The sequence below is a fragment of the Theobroma umbraticum genome, unplaced genomic scaffold, assembly GCF_002168275.2.
Source record: "Theobroma umbraticum cultivar Fairchild unplaced genomic scaffold, ASM216827v3 scaffold_56.0, whole genome shotgun sequence".
NCBI lineage: Eukaryota > Viridiplantae > Streptophyta > Magnoliopsida > Malvales > Malvaceae > Theobroma > Theobroma umbraticum.
This window is the reverse complement of record NW_018397256.1, coordinates 8,487,227-8,503,779: the sequence shown is the minus strand read 5'-3', so window position 1 is coordinate 8,503,779 and position 16,553 is coordinate 8,487,227. Positions and strand designations below refer to the sequence as shown.

The window sequence follows — 16,553 nt, the reverse complement described above, 5'->3', positions numbered from 1 at the left end:
ATAGTGCTCAAAAAGAAGAAACAACAGTGTCAAATTTCAGGCAAAAACTTTTTCTGTTTACTGGTAAGCACTTTTGACGAAAATTTCAAACTTGTTTCACGCACGAGAAGGGGATGGTCTAATTTTTTGAAAAAAACTTTGATTTGATTGAATGAACCGACAAGGTGGCTCAAAATTCCATGCTGCTTACGTAACTACATGCACCAATCCCAAACCCGTCGGTTGAAATCCCTACGTGTTTCCTCTCCATTGGGTGAAACATCAAGCTTTGTGCACCTTTGGTTCAACCTTTTTCAGATAAAGCCGTAAACCCCTGAGCTTTCTACACGTTATACTCGAAAGAGAGCAAACATTCAGGAGTTCGCTTTGATGCGAAACACAACCGTTAAAGAAATATGTCATTGGAAGAAACACCGGGCTCACCGGAGAGTGACGTCACCAGCATGAGTTTTGAGGATACGGAGCTGACTTTGGGATTGCCAGGGGAGGGACGATCGCCGGCTGTTATTTCCGGTGTTAAGTGCTCTGCAAAACGTGGGTTCATTGAGACCGTTGATCTTAAACTCGGGAGCTGTAGCAGCACGCCAAGTGGACGTGGTGACGCGCATGTTAATGAAGCCGGTGCCGGAAAACCTCCTCCTGCAAAGTAAGACTGGCTTCTCCCTTTGTTCTTTTAAACTGCTCTTATCATCCCGGAAATGATATTTATTTCTTCAATTTTATATGATGCTAAATATGTTGTAAATATTACCAATTCTTTTTTAACATAGAAGAATAGTATCAGCTCTAAGAGGGGAAAGAAAAGCTAAAATTATAGAATTACAGCATCTGAATTATTCTTTTGCTTGTAAATATATAGCTAATAATAAAAGCTGTGAAAGTGATCAAAATTTTCATTTTGTGACATATATATATATATATATATAGAGTATTTTTTTGTTAATTTTTCAACTTAGAGTTATATTAACGTATAATATATATATGTGATATATATAGAAGAGGAAAGTGAGATTTTGTTAGGAACCGCAGTTTCTCTCTACCCTTTTCTTGTATAGTTTAAATCACATGTATTGTAAATAAAAGAAGTATATGATCTATATGATTGATTTTTATGATATTTCTATATGGCTCCAAAGGGCACAAGTTATCGGTTGGCCACCGGTGAGATCATGTAGAAAGAAGGCTATTAATGACAGCTGCAAGTATGTGAAGGTGGCCGTGGATGGAGCACCCTATCTCCGCAAAGCAAACCTAGGAGTTTACTCCAATTACCACGACCTGATGAAAGATTTAGAGAATTTGTTTACTTGCCGCATTATCCGTGAGTATTAATTGATTTCTCTGTCTCTCATCTGCATTCATCTTAATCGTGTTTGATATTTATAAAATTATTATTATTATTACGTCAAATATGATAATTAACAGTTAATTTAATATTTTTAATGCATTTTAATATGAGCGAATATATTACTTAATATATAAAAAAACTTCACAAATGTTGTTAATTAAGACACTCATTCTGCAAAATTCATTTTCAAAGGTATATAAACCTTCTCATCAGCATTACCTTGCTATAATCAAAGGTTAGTCCAACAATGATATATGTATATTAATTGTGGGATCGAAATGGTGGTTTAGGTAAAGCAGATAGGGAGGAAAGCAAGGTTATGGATGCGGTGAAGGGAATGGAGTACGTGCCAACTTATGAAGACAAAGACGGTGACTGGATGTTAGTTGGAGATGTTCCTTGGAAGTAAGTTTTGATTCTCACACACATATTTGGTTTTCTTTTAGTACTTCATAGACACAACATTCACCTCTTTTGATATTTCTGTCTCTTTGTTGTTTGTAGCCACATTTATAATTTGAAAATATATATTCCCTCATATCATTTTGCAAACCCTTAAGTAGCTAGCTGTCTATAATTAACGGTTAATATAACTAATTAGAGTTCTGAGAAATTAATTTCCCATGTGCATTGGGAGATTATATTGGCACTGGGTTTATTTTTCCTGTCTCACCAAAATTATATCATGAAATGGCAGCTTCTACAAAATACCTAAGTAATATTTCCTTATTTATAACAGGATGTTCATAGAATCTTGCAAGCGTATTCGTTTGATGAAAAGCTCAGAGGCTGCTGTTTTAGGTAACGTATATATGATTGATCCTCACATTAAATATTACATTCTAATAATTAATCTGCTTTGTTTAAATCTTCACCTTACGTTTTCTTCATTTTTTTAATTGAAACTTTGTATTCATGCAGCACCAAAAGCTTCTCTAAAATGCTCAGGCACATGTTGAGTCAGATAAATCAGATGTTTCTTTGAATGTTGTATCGTGTGAAGAGAAACGAGCCTCAATAATCAGAGAAAACATCTTACTTCGTACTATCTTTTGTTTCTGTTCTTTTTTTTTTCACTTTCCCTTTGCTGCTTTCCTCTTAACTCGGTGACCCAGCTTGTAATTATGTTAGACTAGTGCGGGTTAATGCCCTCCAACAATAAATCCAGTTTCTGCCCTCTCTCTCTAACCATTAAAATTGTGTTAATAAGCAGAAATTTGACAAAGCAGGGTCAAAAGAGATAGCAACGGCAGTCTTAATTGACCAGATGTTGTACTTGTCTTGTATCTTGAGTGCAGCAGGCACTTTATAATAAAAGCAATTACCCCTTATCAAGGACCTTTTGCTTTTCTGATTCATTTTCTAGTTTAATTGATTGCAAAAGTAGGACATGCATAAAAGTATATTAAAAATAAAATATATAGATGTGCATCGGAGCTGATGATGCCCTACCCACTTGAGTCTAAATTCCTACAATTTTGGTCATTTTCCTAATTGTGTAGTATGTTTTTGGACCTTGTAGTATTGCATATAATTCATAAATTTCATCTTGGTTTCAACTGTTTGATGGTCTATTGAACCATACACACGTTATATATATTGTCTATTGACCAGTTTCTTTGATTGCCATGGAATTGTTTTGCTTGACTTCCAGTTTCCAAAGAGATGTTCAAAATGAAGAGAATGAAACGTTTAATTCGTTTCCATGAACCTATCTTCCTTTTTTAAACTATGGTCCGATTCTACGAACCTTTTCGTAGTGTACGCTAGAGATTCTGTTGCCTAGCTACGAATGGAGGATATAAAAGAGTTAAAAGAGTCCAGAGTTACTGCTTAACAATGCCTTTATGCTGTGTTTCCCCATTAGATAATAATGTCCTAAAAATCGTAACAAATAATAGAACCACGCCTGACACTGTTGAATTTTTGGTACAATTTGGTACTGTTTTGCATTATCACTTTCAAGTAAAAACCCTTTATTTTTTTTGTTTTGTTTTGTTTTGTTTTGTTTTCGACTGACAATGCTCACTGCTGCCCCTACTGCAATTCACAGGCTTTGTTTTTCCAAAGAGTAAAGCTTACGAAATAGGCACTGTCAATTTTTGAGGTGACACACTTTCTTTTAGTAGAAAAGATAATGATTTACTTACTGTTGTTCCATCTCAATCTCAATCTCATTCATAACAGTAACATTTTAATTGGTATGTCATTGTTCATATCACAAACCTTCTATTACCAAAATTCATTATCTAAGTGAGCATTATGTAGCCAATAAGCATGAATAGAAAGGGCAGTATTTATTTATTTATTTATATTTGGATCATGAGGAATTTTGGGGGAATGATAAAATGTTTTAGGAACCCTTTTTTTTATTTTTGGAATAATTGCTTTGATTAGAAAAATAAAATCGTTTTTATTGCATATTTATGAAAGTAGGAGGACAAATATGCAAGTGGGTGAGGTACAATGTACCTTCCTAGGATTCCATGGTCGAAATGGCAAAAAGCAAAAATTATTATGTTGTTGAAGCGCAAAAACTCTGTGAGCTCTATTATTGCAAGCAGCTGAGAGCAAGCCTAATGTCCAAAACATTATCTTTCTTTCTTTTCACTATTGCTCATGCTTATACTTTATTAATTACATGATTGAAAGTTGAAAGGAATTTAATGGAGGTGTATTTTTATCCTATAATTTACCCTGTAAGTTAAATGTGAAAGAGAGTAACTTCAACTTACATCCTAAAAACAATTTAGCAGCTGATGATTACATGATTGAAAGTAATTCTTTTTCTTACTAAATTCCTTTCATTAGCTAAAGAAAATCTTGAAATTTATCCAAGAAAAGAGATTCAAATAAAGACTTGGAAAGGTGCCACTAAATGATGAGTGCTGATTAAAGTTTTCCAAAGTTTTACCGACGAGTGATTGAAAAAAATGAAAAGAAAGAAGGTAGAAACCGATACTCAAAGAGATGACCATGATTGAGTTAAACACAGGGTCCCAAGCTTAATCATTAATTATTATTATACTAATAATACCCTATTTAATTTTTTTGTTTAACCATATGTCCTTGGTGGTGGGATGACTGGTGCCTCCAATTTTCTCAGAAAATGCCACACCTATCATTCTCTTCAATCGAGGAACTCAACTGTTCATCTTTCATGGAGATCCAACACCAGCAAACTACTCTATTTTTTCACTTTCAAACTCAAACTCCAACCCAATTCCTTCCCTGACCCTGAAACTAATGAAAAAGCAAAATGCTGTCTTTATCTAAAGTCTAAACCATTTTGAGAGTATTTCCTTTTCACTTCTTTGTTAAAAACTACCTCTTTTTATTTTTCTTGTTCTCTTCCAACTCCCAATCTTTTTGACAGCTCAACAATTACAGGTTTTCTCTCTTTTGCTTTTATGTCTTTATTCTTCGCTTAACTGCATGGTTGGTTTATTTCTTGGTCTTCTTGGGTCAAAATATTTAGCTAAATTTGTATGCTTGATGATGACATTTTTGTGTTGGTACTTTCTGCCTTGTGGTAGTTTATAGTTTTGTCAGTTAAAAAGTTGCTATTTTTTTTGGAAAAATGAGATCTGGGTTTTTGTCCATTCGTCGTATGCTTGTGATTTGGTTCTAGATCTTTGGTGATTTACTCTCTTGGTCACTTTATTTTACCAGATCTGAAGTTTTATGCTATGGTCATCCTTTTATGGAACTTAGTTCTATCTTTTCTTTGACAATTTATTGCAATATTGCTGCTGTTAGCCCCCTGTTTCTTTCTAAAATTTACGACTTTCTTTCTGGGGAATTTTTCGTTTGAAGTTTTCTGGTATTAGAGTGAGTGCTTTAGCCTGCTTTAGTTTGCTATCTCTGAAGAACAATGCTAGTGGCAGTTTAAGCAGTGAACTCTGATTTTGGGGTAATTGCTTTACTGAATTTTCTTCATGTTTTCATTTTTGTCATCAGTTTCTCTGGATGAAAGCTAAATTCTAGTATCTAATAGTTGTTAGATGATCTAGCTTGGATTGCTATGGTAGATCGGAACGCTAAATTCTAGTATCTGATAGTTGTTATATTATCTAACTTAGATTGCTATGCTAGATCGAAATTTTCTAAGTTTACACTTTTAAGGAAATGATATTCCAAGACTAGTCACTTTTGAGAATTAAGCATTCATAGTAGCAAGAATCTGTCTAATTCTTGCAGAAGGAATAGGTCACCTTTAAGCAGGGTTTTTTTTTTTCTTCAAGAAATCCAATTATATAAATATGAGGCTGTCTTTGGTATGATAATTCCTGGAGTTAAGAGCAGATGCCACTTTTTCATGGCATTTCGACTTTTCCTCAATATGTTGTTTGCTGCATTCACACTGATTGAAATATTAAAGTGAATCCATTTCTTGCTAAATTGTTATTTTGATACTGTATAAATTCTTGGTGCTCTTAATATTTTTTCTAGCTTATTGCTGCCATCCCTATTTCACTTGCAATTTTGAATTTATACATTGATTGAATCACTGTAAGTCTGTAACTATTATAACTGTGATTCAGGCTGTTTGTCTTGCTGGAAGTTGCTTTGTCTCCATCATGCTCAAACAAATTCTAAGCAAACTTCCACGGAAGTCACAAAAATCTGATTCATTAGATTCAGCTGGAATTGATTCTGGCAATCAGACTTCTAATTCAGGCAATGGAGTTCAATGTACAAATATTGGGAATAGTATATCAAGTCGATTAAGTGTTGTTAAACGGGTGTCCTCAGCTGTTTTTCCTGCTAGCATCATGGCTGGAGTGGAGGCAGTGGAGCCCAATCTATCTTTCAAGGATGTTTCTAATCCACAGAAGCAGAACCTGTTTATCAGTAAATTGAATCTGTGTTGTGAGGTTTCTGATTTCAGTGATCCAGATAAATCTAATGCTGAGCAGGATCTTAAACGTCAAACATTGATAGAGCTTGTTGATTTTGTTTCTTCGGGTTCTGCAAAGTTCAATGAACCAGCAACTGCCGCAATGTGTAAAATGTGTGCCATTAACCTGTTCAGAGTTTTTCCACCTAAATATCGCTCTAATAGCACTAGTGGTGAAGCAGAAGATGAAGAACCAATGTTTGATCCTGCCTGGTCAAATTTGCAACTTGTATATGATCTACTTGTTCGGTTTATCAGTTATAGCTCTCTAGATGCAAAGGTGGCAAAAAAGTATGTAGATCATTCTTTTATTTTGAGATTACTTGACCTCTTTGAATCTGAGGACCCCCGGGAAAGAGACTGTTTGAAAACAATTCTCCATAGGATTTATGGAAAATTCATGGTGCACAGGCCCTTTGTTCGCAAAGCTGTTAGCAATATCATCTATCGTTTTGTTTTTGAAACTGAAAGGCATAATGGTATAGCAGAGCTCTTGGAGATTTTTGGGAGTATTATCAGTGGGTTTGCTATTCCATTGAAGGAGGAGCACAAGATGTTCTTGTGGAGAGCCCTTATTCCTCTACACAAACCAAAATCAGTGGGTGTTTATCATCAGCAATTAACATACTGTGTTGTACAGTTTATAGACAAGGATCCCAAGTTAGCTAATAGTGTGATAAAGGGACTGTTAAAGTACTGGCCAGTTACTAATAGCCAGAAGGAGTTGATGTTTATAAGTGAGTTAGAAGAGATTTTGGAGATGACCAGCATGGCCGAGTTCCAAAAGATCATGGTTCCACTGTTTCGGCGTATTGCATGCTGCTTAAACAGCTTCCACTACCAGGTATATTTTCCTCTTCCAATCACTGCAAGAAAAATGTTTGCTTTCGACAGGATCATTATCAATAATGTCGTCGTTTGGTTGATTGAGAACCTCATGTTATGTCTACTTTTGGTTTTCCACGTTTCTTACTTTTCAACTGAAAGAGCTTGAAATTTGGGAATAACTTGTATATCCTATAGTTTGTGAAAGTCATCTTTTGACCATGTAAACTGTTTAAAGTTTAAAAAGCTGATGTAGCATTGAATTCGAACTATGGTGACCATATATCTTCATTAGCTAAAAATTATAGCAGTACACGACTTTAGTTTTGTGGATGTGTTCTTATTTAAACTGACTCATGATACCCCCCATGCCCGACGCCCTTAGGGAGTAGTATATCTTCTCTTTAAGGGAAAGAGGCAAATTTTGCAGACATGAAATTTCCATATACTGAACTGTATGTTACAATTTTAGTTACAGAAATTGGATGCCATTTTTTTGATGTCAGCATTTCTCTTTGCATATTGATTAGTCTCCTACACACTTGATGAACAATGTTTATTGACGAAAGGAATTAATTAAATGGTGATTGGATGTCATGCAGCCTAATGGCAATGTGAAATTGTTTTCACCTTTTCTCTTTCCACCTATTTTCAGGTTGCTGAGCGAGCCCACTTGGTATGGAACAATGAGCACATCCTCAATCTTATTACACATAATCGCCAGGTGATTTTTCCTCTTATATTTCCAGCCCTTGAGCGGAATTCCCAGAATCATTGGAACCAAGCGGTGCTTAATTTGACACAAAATATAAGAAAAATGTTCTGTGAGATGGATGAAGAGCTTGTGCTTACCTGCCAGCGTAAGTTGGAGGAAGAAAACTCTCGATTGAGTGAGGCAGCTGAGAAGAGGAAACTAACATGGGAACGCCTGGAAAGTGCTGCTGGTTTCCAACCTGCAGCTGCTAACATGATACCTCCTGTGAAACCAGCTGCATGCCCTGTTGCCTGTTAATTATCCGAGTAACTGTGTTTGGAAAAGAAAAGAAATATACATATATAAATATCAAGCTGCTCTAATTGCAGCGTGGGATGTTGCTTCTCGAATTTGGTCAAGTTTGTGATTCAGTAGGGTTTGTATCTCATCACCAAAAAATGGAAGCGGTTTGTATCTAAAGCTAAAATTGCTGTACTAAAATTATTAGTGATGCTACTGCCTTAAGATTCAGAGGCATTGAGTTGTTGGGTTGCAAGAGCCAGTTTGCTTGCAAGTATATGTATCGGCACCTCTTGTATCGATTATGGGCTGCTTTTATCTGTCCGTATTTTGTCTATACATGATTTATAGCTTTGCTCTATGCTTCCATGCACAAATGACTTCAGCATTTGAACCAACAATACATCCTGAGAGCAATATAAGAAGTTTGTTGCGTTGATGGGAAAGCAAATGCATCAGAGTACAAGTGGGTATTGAAACTTGACTAGGATGAAATGTCCCTGAGAGATTTATAAATGACTTGAAGGTTGTATACAAGTTTAAACCAACAATTTAGAGATTTGTAAATATTTCTTGCTATCATTGGTGCACCAGCTGATGCTTGTACCCTTACTTGCATAATTGTTTTCTTCAACTTGATTCAGGATTTTGTGATCGACAAGCCCAACAAAAAACTGGGTCATGTATTTAGGAATGTTCTTTAGGCCTGAATAGGTGAAGTCTTCTGGTTTGTTCCTGAGGCCCGACTGAAATGGAAACCTTATCCAAGAAGAGTTCAAAATTTGGACTGGACCATTCGATCACTTCCAATGCTATCGTGCACATGGATATGGACCACGACTCCCAATGGTTAGTTCTTTTCACATACTTGTGCTGATTAGTAAGAGACCAACAAGAATTAAGTAAATTTATCATTCTTTCCTGTAAACATATTTAAATCCAAACTAGGAAAACTTATTTGATGATATTAGTATCATTCTACCAGTTTGAGAAGTCCAGAGGGGCTAATATATACCTCCTCATTTCTTTTGGCTCTGTCCTGACACTAGGTTCAAAAAATAAACAAACAAAACTAATTTTGGAGTTGTGGCCAAGATGTTTATAGACAACCTTGTTAGTTTAAACTCGGTTGTTTAACAAGCTGCCCTAGCGATGGCATCTTGATCTTGTCAACGTCAATTGTGGTCGCAAGCAACTGTTGATATCACCACTACTGTTTGCACTTAATCATTACTCCCTCACTATGTTGGAAGAGAAGAGTGCCCAACCACAGGTCCACATCCACCCCTCGAAACCCATTGAGCCAATCATCTTTCAGGAAAATGGAACACCGAAAAAGAGCTTGCTAGCTAGTGACCTTAGCAAATTGAACCGTGTGAAGTTTGAAACTTTGTCCGATTATATTTCCCTCTTTTCTTTTTTCTTTTTGGCAAAGTGTAGTATCCAAAAGCAAATCAGGGCATCTCCACACTTGTCCATAAGCTCTATAAAAACCTACCATCTGGCTTGCTTCTGTGCACAATATCTTCTCCTGGCTGCATTAATTCCCTTGTTCAGCTTTCCTTGACCTCTCTTTCTGTACATATTTCAGGCACATCTTCTGGGAGAGAACTAAGAAAATGTCACTCTGGCAGCATATTCGGAGCCGCCACGAGGAAAAAGGCGTTATCTACGCTATGTATGTATAACTATATATATGTATATATAATGTTTTTAGCATTGAAGATATTTAATTATTTTGTGTTATGTCTTAATTATTTGAAATAATTTGATATAATAGTGTCTTATATTCTCTTCCGGGATGCAGCTTGTTTACATGTTGTTGCTGTTTCTGCTGCTACGAGACTCTTGAGTTCATCTTGGACCATGGGACGCGTTTCTTGCCTCTCCTTTAAGCCAATGTTCTCCCTACACTTTGTTTTTGCTTTTGGGAAGATGACCTGATCTTATTGTTATCTAATAATGTGAGTGTAAGGAGAAATAATGCATGTAGTTGAGTTTAATTTGATGGTCAAAAGAGTCGACTTAAGATGAGACATGATCACGTCGTAAGTCTGATTTTCTTTAGCACAAAAGATCCCGAGTACGGCTTGACAAGATAATGTAATAACTCGGAGTTTATCCTAAATGGAGGCTGTTTACCAAAAAACTCTAATAATGTCAGTTTGACTCTGGTTTACATTTTCTGTTGAAATACGGACAGATGGTGTCACTTTTGCATGTTGCGAGTTGTACCCTTAGATTAATGTGATTCAGAAATGGATGATCGATCTGGATTGGGGTGACTTCACAACTCTTCTCCTCTCTAGTCTATTTCTTCCATCCTGTAATTGTTGCATTTCTTCCAAGGCATAACCAAAGGATTATTACCAAGTCTATATCTGCTGGGGATGACCTTATCTAACTTGATATATACTCAATTAAACAATGATAAGATCGCACCAACTTCACAAGTTACGTTAAGAGACTAATTAGACATTCGGGGTTGTTATTGTAGCAGGCGTGAAAGCAACAATCCTGAGAAATCTTGGGTGAAATCATACCACTGAAGTTAAATTAAGAACCATGTGTTCTTCAACATTAGCTCATTAACTATACAGTATATATCATATTAAGTTATTTTGATTGTAAAGAAGCTCTTTCGTCCTGGTTTTTCCAACACCCTGTAAATGGTCAGGAATTTCATAATGTTGTAAAGCACATTTTCTTGTGCAATAATCATCGCACGCTAGATGCTTTTTGATCCTTTTTCTTTTTTGTCCCAAGAACAAAAATCTCTTTAATTCCTCTATTAGTTCTTTCTGTTGTATAATGTCCTTTGATTATGTTCAACGCATGCATTCACTCCACACAGTGCAGAACCCTCTCCACCTAAAAAACCATTAACTCACCTAACCTTCAAACCATGCAAGACAAATTTGTTGATGCTAACGCGGGGTGCCGGAATCAAATGTGAAGGCCATAATATGTCGTAATAAATTAATATATTGATTATTGGCAAAATATAGATATTTCCAACAAAAATAACAATAAAGCAAAGTTTGAGCATGGGGCGGTAACTATTGTAAGTGAAAAACGTCGAGCTGTATGATAGCTGACGTTTCCGTCTGTCTCCGGTGAAGTTCAGTCCAGGAATATTGATCAAACTAAATCAAGGTCATACACGTGTTATTAGCAAGGTAAAGCTTTTGACAGACGAGAAGCTTCCTTTAAGTTTCCTCGTTGTGTCTTCTTGTGCACCTTTTTGCATTGTTAAGGTTCTTCCTCTTCACATTTCTCAACAGACCCTTAAATTTGAACTACTTCTAGACACAGTTTCTGGGTAGACAAACTTAGAGAGAAAAATGTATGCACCACCAGGTTATCAAGTTATTTCATACCATCACCATGTCCGAAGGCGCCGTGAGGAAAAGGGCTGTCTTTATGCTTGGTTAGTGTACTACAAGTTTAATCTTCAACATTTTTGCACAGAAATTCAGCTATATATTCCAAGTTTGATTCAGAATTTGTTTTTCGTTTATCCTTTTTGGGGATGCAGTTTGTTCTCGTTGTGTTGCTGTTTCTGTTGCTTCGAGACTTGCGAGTGTTGCTTGGAGTTTCTTTGCTGTTTGATGCCTTAACTATGAGGTATATATAAGCCATCAAATTGGTTCTAGAATCCAGCACATCCTATATAGGCTATAGTTATTTGTTCTCCAAATGATCGAGACTTGTATGAAAAATCTATTATAGTATTTCTAATTGCTATGTCACTGCTTCCTTGGTATCTATCAGGATACACACGCGTATGTGTATCAAGATAATGCTCGTCTGAAAGATTTAGGTAATGGGATTCAAATTCTCAATCAAAGCATCTGGCAAGCCATGTTTCCATATTTAATAGGCGCGGTCCGTATAGGAGTAGTGGGTAGGGACCAGTACCAACCTAGGATGACACACTTTGATATGTTATTCGTAGGAAAAGAGTGTCCACTTTAAAAAAAGTTGTGGCAGTTGATATTTGGGGAGTCATAAGACCCCAACATCCAAGTAATAAGTGGTAAGAAGTCACTTTTTGGAGTCCACACACTTATCCAGGTGTCTCTCCAGTCTCCAATTAATGACTGAACATTGTAGCAACGATCGAATGCCACTGGAATCTGAGAAAAGAAGTGAAATTGCACGGGCCAAGCACAAGATAAGATTAAGGGGATGAGCCTGGGGACAATCATGGCTGGCTGTTTGCGCCCCGATAATGTGAAGTTGATATATCTATTCACCAGTATTAATTGTTATCAATGCAAACAAATTCTGTGTCTTCGACCTAATGAATAACGTGAGATAATAAGCAAAATCCACCCCAAAAAGAAATTTATCAGCCATCACCATAAAGAAAAATGGAAATTGAAAAAGGATCAACATAGCCTATTGAGCTGTATGATTTGACATTTCATTATTTCCCATTTCTGGGATGCAGATGTTCACTTTTATGTTGGTGTTTTCTGTCGCTAAGACACTCGAGTTTCCTTTGGAGAATGCTTAGCTTTTTTCATCCATCAATTTTAAGTTCATCTTTTCAATTCATGTACAATACCCTTAATGAAGGACTATGACGGCTACTTCCCCAGAGCGACCCTTATTTGACACCAAACCTTCAGGCAGAATTGGGCAATTGGATACTGTCAGTGGTATTAAGAAGTTAAGACTTTCAGAAGCATAGCACAAAATGAAGCTGCAAGAAATCGCTCCAAGAGGAAGCACCACTCATTCTGCATTATTATTTCAACCGAGCCAGTCAAGCAGTATGGTTTGAAGAACAAATGAAGTTCCTTTTCCCCATGTCGATTCCATCAAATATGAAGTTCATCATCTTATTGCGATACATTTTCTAGCATTTGTTAAACAATCTTACGAGAGTGTACAGTCTGAACTGCCTAAAAAGGGTCGCCTTATGAAGAATTTTTGTATGGACTCAGAAAATGTACACACACGCAATTGAAGTCAGCACTGCGGTCAGTAGTACTGAGACAAGGTTCACAGCATTGTTGTCCAGAATGCTGAGACCTGAAATCTTCTTTACTGTTGGTCCAGGTTTTCCGACAACCTGAAGAGAGATTACAAATAAGAAAAAAGGTCATGATGTGGTAAGCACACGTTATGTGGTTCACTTATAATGGCATACCAGGAGCTTGTTTTCCATTTTGAAGTCCCTCCCTGTTTTAAAAATCTTTGGCGTTTAGGTTGAAGTTACCTTATTTCTAACACTGCAGAACCCACTGAATTGCAGGGTTGCTCCCAACAGCGAATCTATGATACTTCCTAAAAGTCCTGCCACTGTAGATAGGGGTATAACCAGTAGCTGCTTCATGGCCATACCAGTTGAACATCTTGTAGTGAAAAATCCAACAAGAACAAATGTCAACCCAATGACACTCCCTGCTGCCAAAGCTGCCAGAAGTCCTGTTTTTGTCACACCTCCATTTGTGCCCCTTCGAACAGGCTGATAACCATTTACTATTCTATTAGTATTACAACAACAAGAAGCAAAGTCTTTTTCTACCATATAAGGTTGGCTACATGTATCAGATTATGCATATAAGATCATATCCTAAGTGATAAATACAGCAAATCCCTTCTAATAGTTTCTCTAATAACCAAGTTGACTTCGTCAATATGAGAATAAAGGTTGTAAACATCATAATAGGCAACCATGTGTTTTGCATACCAACTATAAATGACAGTGAGCAGAATGTTAGGTGGATTGTTGCTTTAATTTAAAAACAAAGACTGGCAGATCCATTCTCTGAAAATAGAGGCTGAGTTGATCTTTAGAAAAACAAGGTATTGTCTAGAAAGTGCTCATTATGTTTGAACCAGACATGGTGGCATGTAGTGTAGTGTGACGAGATAAAATTACCATCCAAAAGAATAAGTTGATATATCAAATGTGGGAAAAGAATATCCACCTTAAAAGTTGTGATCAACCGCGGCTGATCATCACTAAGAACCCCAATCTCCGAGGACCAAGTGTCACCATTGCAGCAGGAATAGTGACCGATTATACCACCAATTAAGGATGTGATAAGAACAGACTCTTTTGAATCTAGGCACTTATCCTCCCCTCCAGTCAGGTTCCAAATAATCACAGACAAAACTGTTGCAACACCACTATTGAATAAAACTTGTATCCTGAAATGAAGAAATTAGGAACACCCTGTCAAAGAAAGTATCAGACGATTCAGTATAACCTTGCTACTCTATATGTATGACAAGTTGTTAGCCGGATTTGTCACTGGATTGAAGTTCAAATCATTCCGCCTGATATTTCCTCTATTTTTCGCATCAAATTAACCACACAAAATTTGAATCTGACCCACCAAAATTAGCTCATTTGATTTTTGGCGAATTCTTTAAGTATCGGCATGTCTAAATTTACAAGCTAGTAGTCTTTCGCTTTAGTGCATAGCATCATAGCGTTAGCAACCCTTTTAAACCCAAAAAGAATTTTCCACCATAGCATTCACACTACCATCCTCCCATCAACATCATTGATTCACAAAACTTAAACCTTTCACTCTGTTCTTCCTTTTGTTTCCCACTTGTTTTCACAACTAATCAAAAAGAAATTTCCTTCTGCTAAATCATTTACTTCTTTTTTTTTTTTTCAAAAAAAAGGAAGGGAATTAATGTTATTACCAGTTTCTTTGACCACCTTCCTTGAAATCAGCATCAACTCGTCGCTTCTTCTCTTCTCCAACTTTGGTGAGCTTCGATGAAGTTAAAAAAGAGGCCAGTAACATTGCTCCAAACCTGAAAGTTTCAATAACCGATGCCTTTCTTAGCAAACCAAGCAAACAAAGAAAAAAAATAATTACAAAAGGAAAAAAAAAAAAAACAACGAAGGGAGGGACCTGTATCCGACAGCGAAGTGAATTGTCATGACGATAAACCCGGAAAGAGCTCCAGAGAAATCGAGAGACTTTCTTCTGTAGGATCTAATCGATATTAGAAAAGAGATTAACATCGCGATTAACGGTTGGATTAGAGTTTTCTCCATCCTTTTTGCCTTTTTGGGGGAGAATAGATTTGGCGACAGTTACGTTTGAGGAATGAACGGCGTATGTAGCAGATGAATTCCAAATCAAACACCCCAGACGTCGTCCTAACTCCTAACTTCCCTTAAATCGGTATCAATATTAATAATTATTAATGATTTAAAGATTAGCCTACTGTATTGTAGATTTTTTTTCCATATCAGAATCACTGCACCAATAATTAATTACTAATTGTTAATAATTCTGAAGATAACGAATCTTTTTAACCTACTTTTGTTTTTTTGGTGGTCAACAAATTATAGGGACGAGAGTAAATTTGAATTTCCCAACCATGTGATTACCCTCCATCATTTTCAACCAAACAAAGAGTTCCGCCGTCTATGTACGTATTACTTATTAATGATTTTAAGTGTTTTTTTTTTAAAAATTTTCCTTTGAAAATGTCAAAATGATGGAGAATGCTAGTTATACTTACTCATTCTGAATTTTTTATAAAATTAAGAATGCTTTTGATTCTCAACAAATTCTTTTATTTCACAATAAAGTTTATAAATCTTACGATATTACTAACTCTTTTTTAAATTTTTTACCAAAAAAAATATTTTTCACAAATAGTAAATTTGATACTCTTTTTTTTCTAACCATTTCCTTGCAAGACAGTCTTCACCTAATCACCGGCCTCTGTCTTTTTCAGTGCCTCCAAATTGTTCAACACACAGAAATCCAGTTAATGTGTTTGTCGGGTTAAATACAATTAAATGTCATATTCCAAGCCTAATTTTCTTCTTCTAAACATGAAATTAATTTAACGCATTCCATATCCACACTTCCCTAACACGTTTTTTGTATGTTTAACCCCGTGAGTAATATTAAAATGACAGTAACATGGTTAATAATTGCAGACTGTGATTCAACTTATATAGATGATAATATTTATTCCTTCAGTTGAAAGGCTTTATAGAAGGAGATGGACCTAAGTACAAATAATAATATCAAAACTAACCTCTATGTTTTGACTATAATTCTTTCTCTTTGATACAAATCATTTTAATAAACACATTCAATAATATCTAATTCATTTGAGTATTTAACTTATTGATTAATGTATAATTTCCTTATTAAAAAAATATGAATTCAAATCCCCTTCTCTCCGAAAAAATAATAATAATAATAATACCGAAGAAGCTGCCTTAGAGACTTTAGAAAGATCAACTATGAACTATTTTCCAAGTTGCAAGCTTGAATCATCCTTGTCTTCCTTTTTGTGCTTTTTTGGAATAAGATGTGAGGGCATGGCGACTCACGGGCTTTAAAAAAATGATAAATAGAGGCAAAAAGATTAAAAAAGGATAAGCAAAAATGTTGCCTTGTACAAGACGAGTGCAGAGATAATATACAGGTGGACAAAAGGTTAGCCAAACCTCCCTCTACCCCTTCCTCTTCCCCTTCCCC

The 16,553-nt window shown here is 35.9% G+C and overlaps 3 protein-coding genes and 1 long non-coding RNA gene across 5 annotated transcripts; 3 read left to right on the top strand and 1 right to left on the bottom strand.

Moving 5' to 3' along the window:
* The first annotated feature begins 76 nt into the window (after nucleotides 1–76).
* LOC110411444 (auxin-responsive protein IAA1-like) lies at nucleotides 77–2,715 on the top strand. Its single transcript, XM_021421597.2, has 5 exons — nucleotides 77–646; nucleotides 1,137–1,321; nucleotides 1,639–1,753; nucleotides 2,088–2,149; nucleotides 2,270–2,715. Exons 1-5 carry the CDS (start codon nucleotides 396–398, stop codon nucleotides 2,305–2,307), a joined length of 651 nt encoding a protein of 216 aa, XP_021277272.1. The 5' UTR covers nucleotides 77–395; the 3' UTR covers nucleotides 2,308–2,715.
* A 1,706-nt stretch (nucleotides 2,716–4,421) lies between these two features.
* Nucleotides 4,422–8,406, top strand: LOC110411442 (serine/threonine protein phosphatase 2A 57 kDa regulatory subunit B' kappa isoform-like). 2 transcript variants are annotated; one of them, XM_021421592.2, is made up of 3 exons: nucleotides 4,422–4,738; nucleotides 5,893–7,092; nucleotides 7,729–8,406. In XM_021421592.2, the coding sequence occupies exons 2-3, from the start codon at nucleotides 5,929–5,931 to the stop codon at nucleotides 8,083–8,085; spliced, it is 1,521 nt and encodes a 506-aa protein (XP_021277267.1). In that variant the 5' UTR covers nucleotides 4,422–4,738; nucleotides 5,893–5,928; the 3' UTR covers nucleotides 8,086–8,406. The 2 variants fall into 2 exon arrangements, with proteins under 2 accessions (XP_021277267.1, XP_021277269.1); XM_021421594.2 differs by lacking the exon at nucleotides 4,422–4,738 and adding an exon at nucleotides 4,762–5,261.
* Nucleotides 8,407–9,476: 1,070 nt separating this feature from the next.
* LOC110411445 (uncharacterized) lies at nucleotides 9,477–10,267 on the top strand. The gene is made up of 2 exons (XR_002444766.2): nucleotides 9,477–9,745; nucleotides 9,875–10,267. It is a non-coding gene; the product is annotated as an uncharacterized LOC110411445 (long non-coding RNA).
* A 2,183-nt stretch (nucleotides 10,268–12,450) lies between these two features.
* LOC110411443 (integral membrane protein (Protein of unknown function DUF92, transmembrane)) lies at nucleotides 12,451–15,224 on the bottom strand. The gene is made up of 5 exons (XM_021421596.2): nucleotides 14,958–15,224; nucleotides 14,743–14,856; nucleotides 14,013–14,235; nucleotides 13,298–13,546; nucleotides 12,451–13,150 (listed from the first exon to the last, which is right to left on the bottom strand). Exons 1-5 carry the CDS (start codon nucleotides 15,101–15,103, stop codon nucleotides 13,019–13,021), a joined length of 864 nt encoding a protein of 287 aa, XP_021277271.1. The 5' UTR covers nucleotides 15,104–15,224; the 3' UTR covers nucleotides 12,451–13,018.
* Nucleotides 15,225–16,553: the final 1,329 nt, after the last annotated feature.

What these genes read in the sequence shown, in the direction of transcription:
- LOC110411444 (XM_021421597.2), top strand. Translation starts at nt 396, where the DNA reads ATGTCATTGGAAGAAACACCGGGCTCACCGGAGAGTGACGTCACCAGC. An exon ending in GTTGGAGATGTTCCTTGGAA is followed by an intron (nt 1,754 to 2,087) that starts GTAAGTTTTGAT and finishes TATTTATAACAG; the next exon opens with GATGTTCATAGAATCTTGCA. An exon ending in CTCAGAGGCTGCTGTTTTAG is followed by an intron (nt 2,150 to 2,269) that starts GTAACGTATATA and finishes GTATTCATGCAG; the next exon opens with CACCAAAAGCTTCTCTAAAA.
- LOC110411442 (XM_021421592.2), top strand. Translation starts at nt 5,929, where the DNA reads ATGCTCAAACAAATTCTAAGCAAACTTCCACGGAAGTCACAAAAATCT. An exon ending in TAAACAGCTTCCACTACCAG is followed by an intron (nt 7,093 to 7,728) that starts GTATATTTTCCT and finishes ACCTATTTTCAG; the next exon opens with GTTGCTGAGCGAGCCCACTT.
- LOC110411443 (XM_021421596.2), bottom strand. Translation starts at nt 15,103, where the DNA reads ATGGAGAAAACTCTAATCCAACCGTTAATCGCGATGTTAATCTCTTTT. An exon ending in GAAGGTGGTCAAAGAAACTG is followed by an intron (nt 14,236 to 14,742) that starts GTAATAACATTA and finishes TCTTCATTTCAG; the next exon opens with GATACAAGTTTTATTCAATA. An exon ending in GGTTGATCACAACTTTTAAG is followed by an intron (nt 13,547 to 14,012) that starts GTGGATATTCTT and finishes AATGGTTATCAG; the next exon opens with CCTGTTCGAAGGGGCACAAA.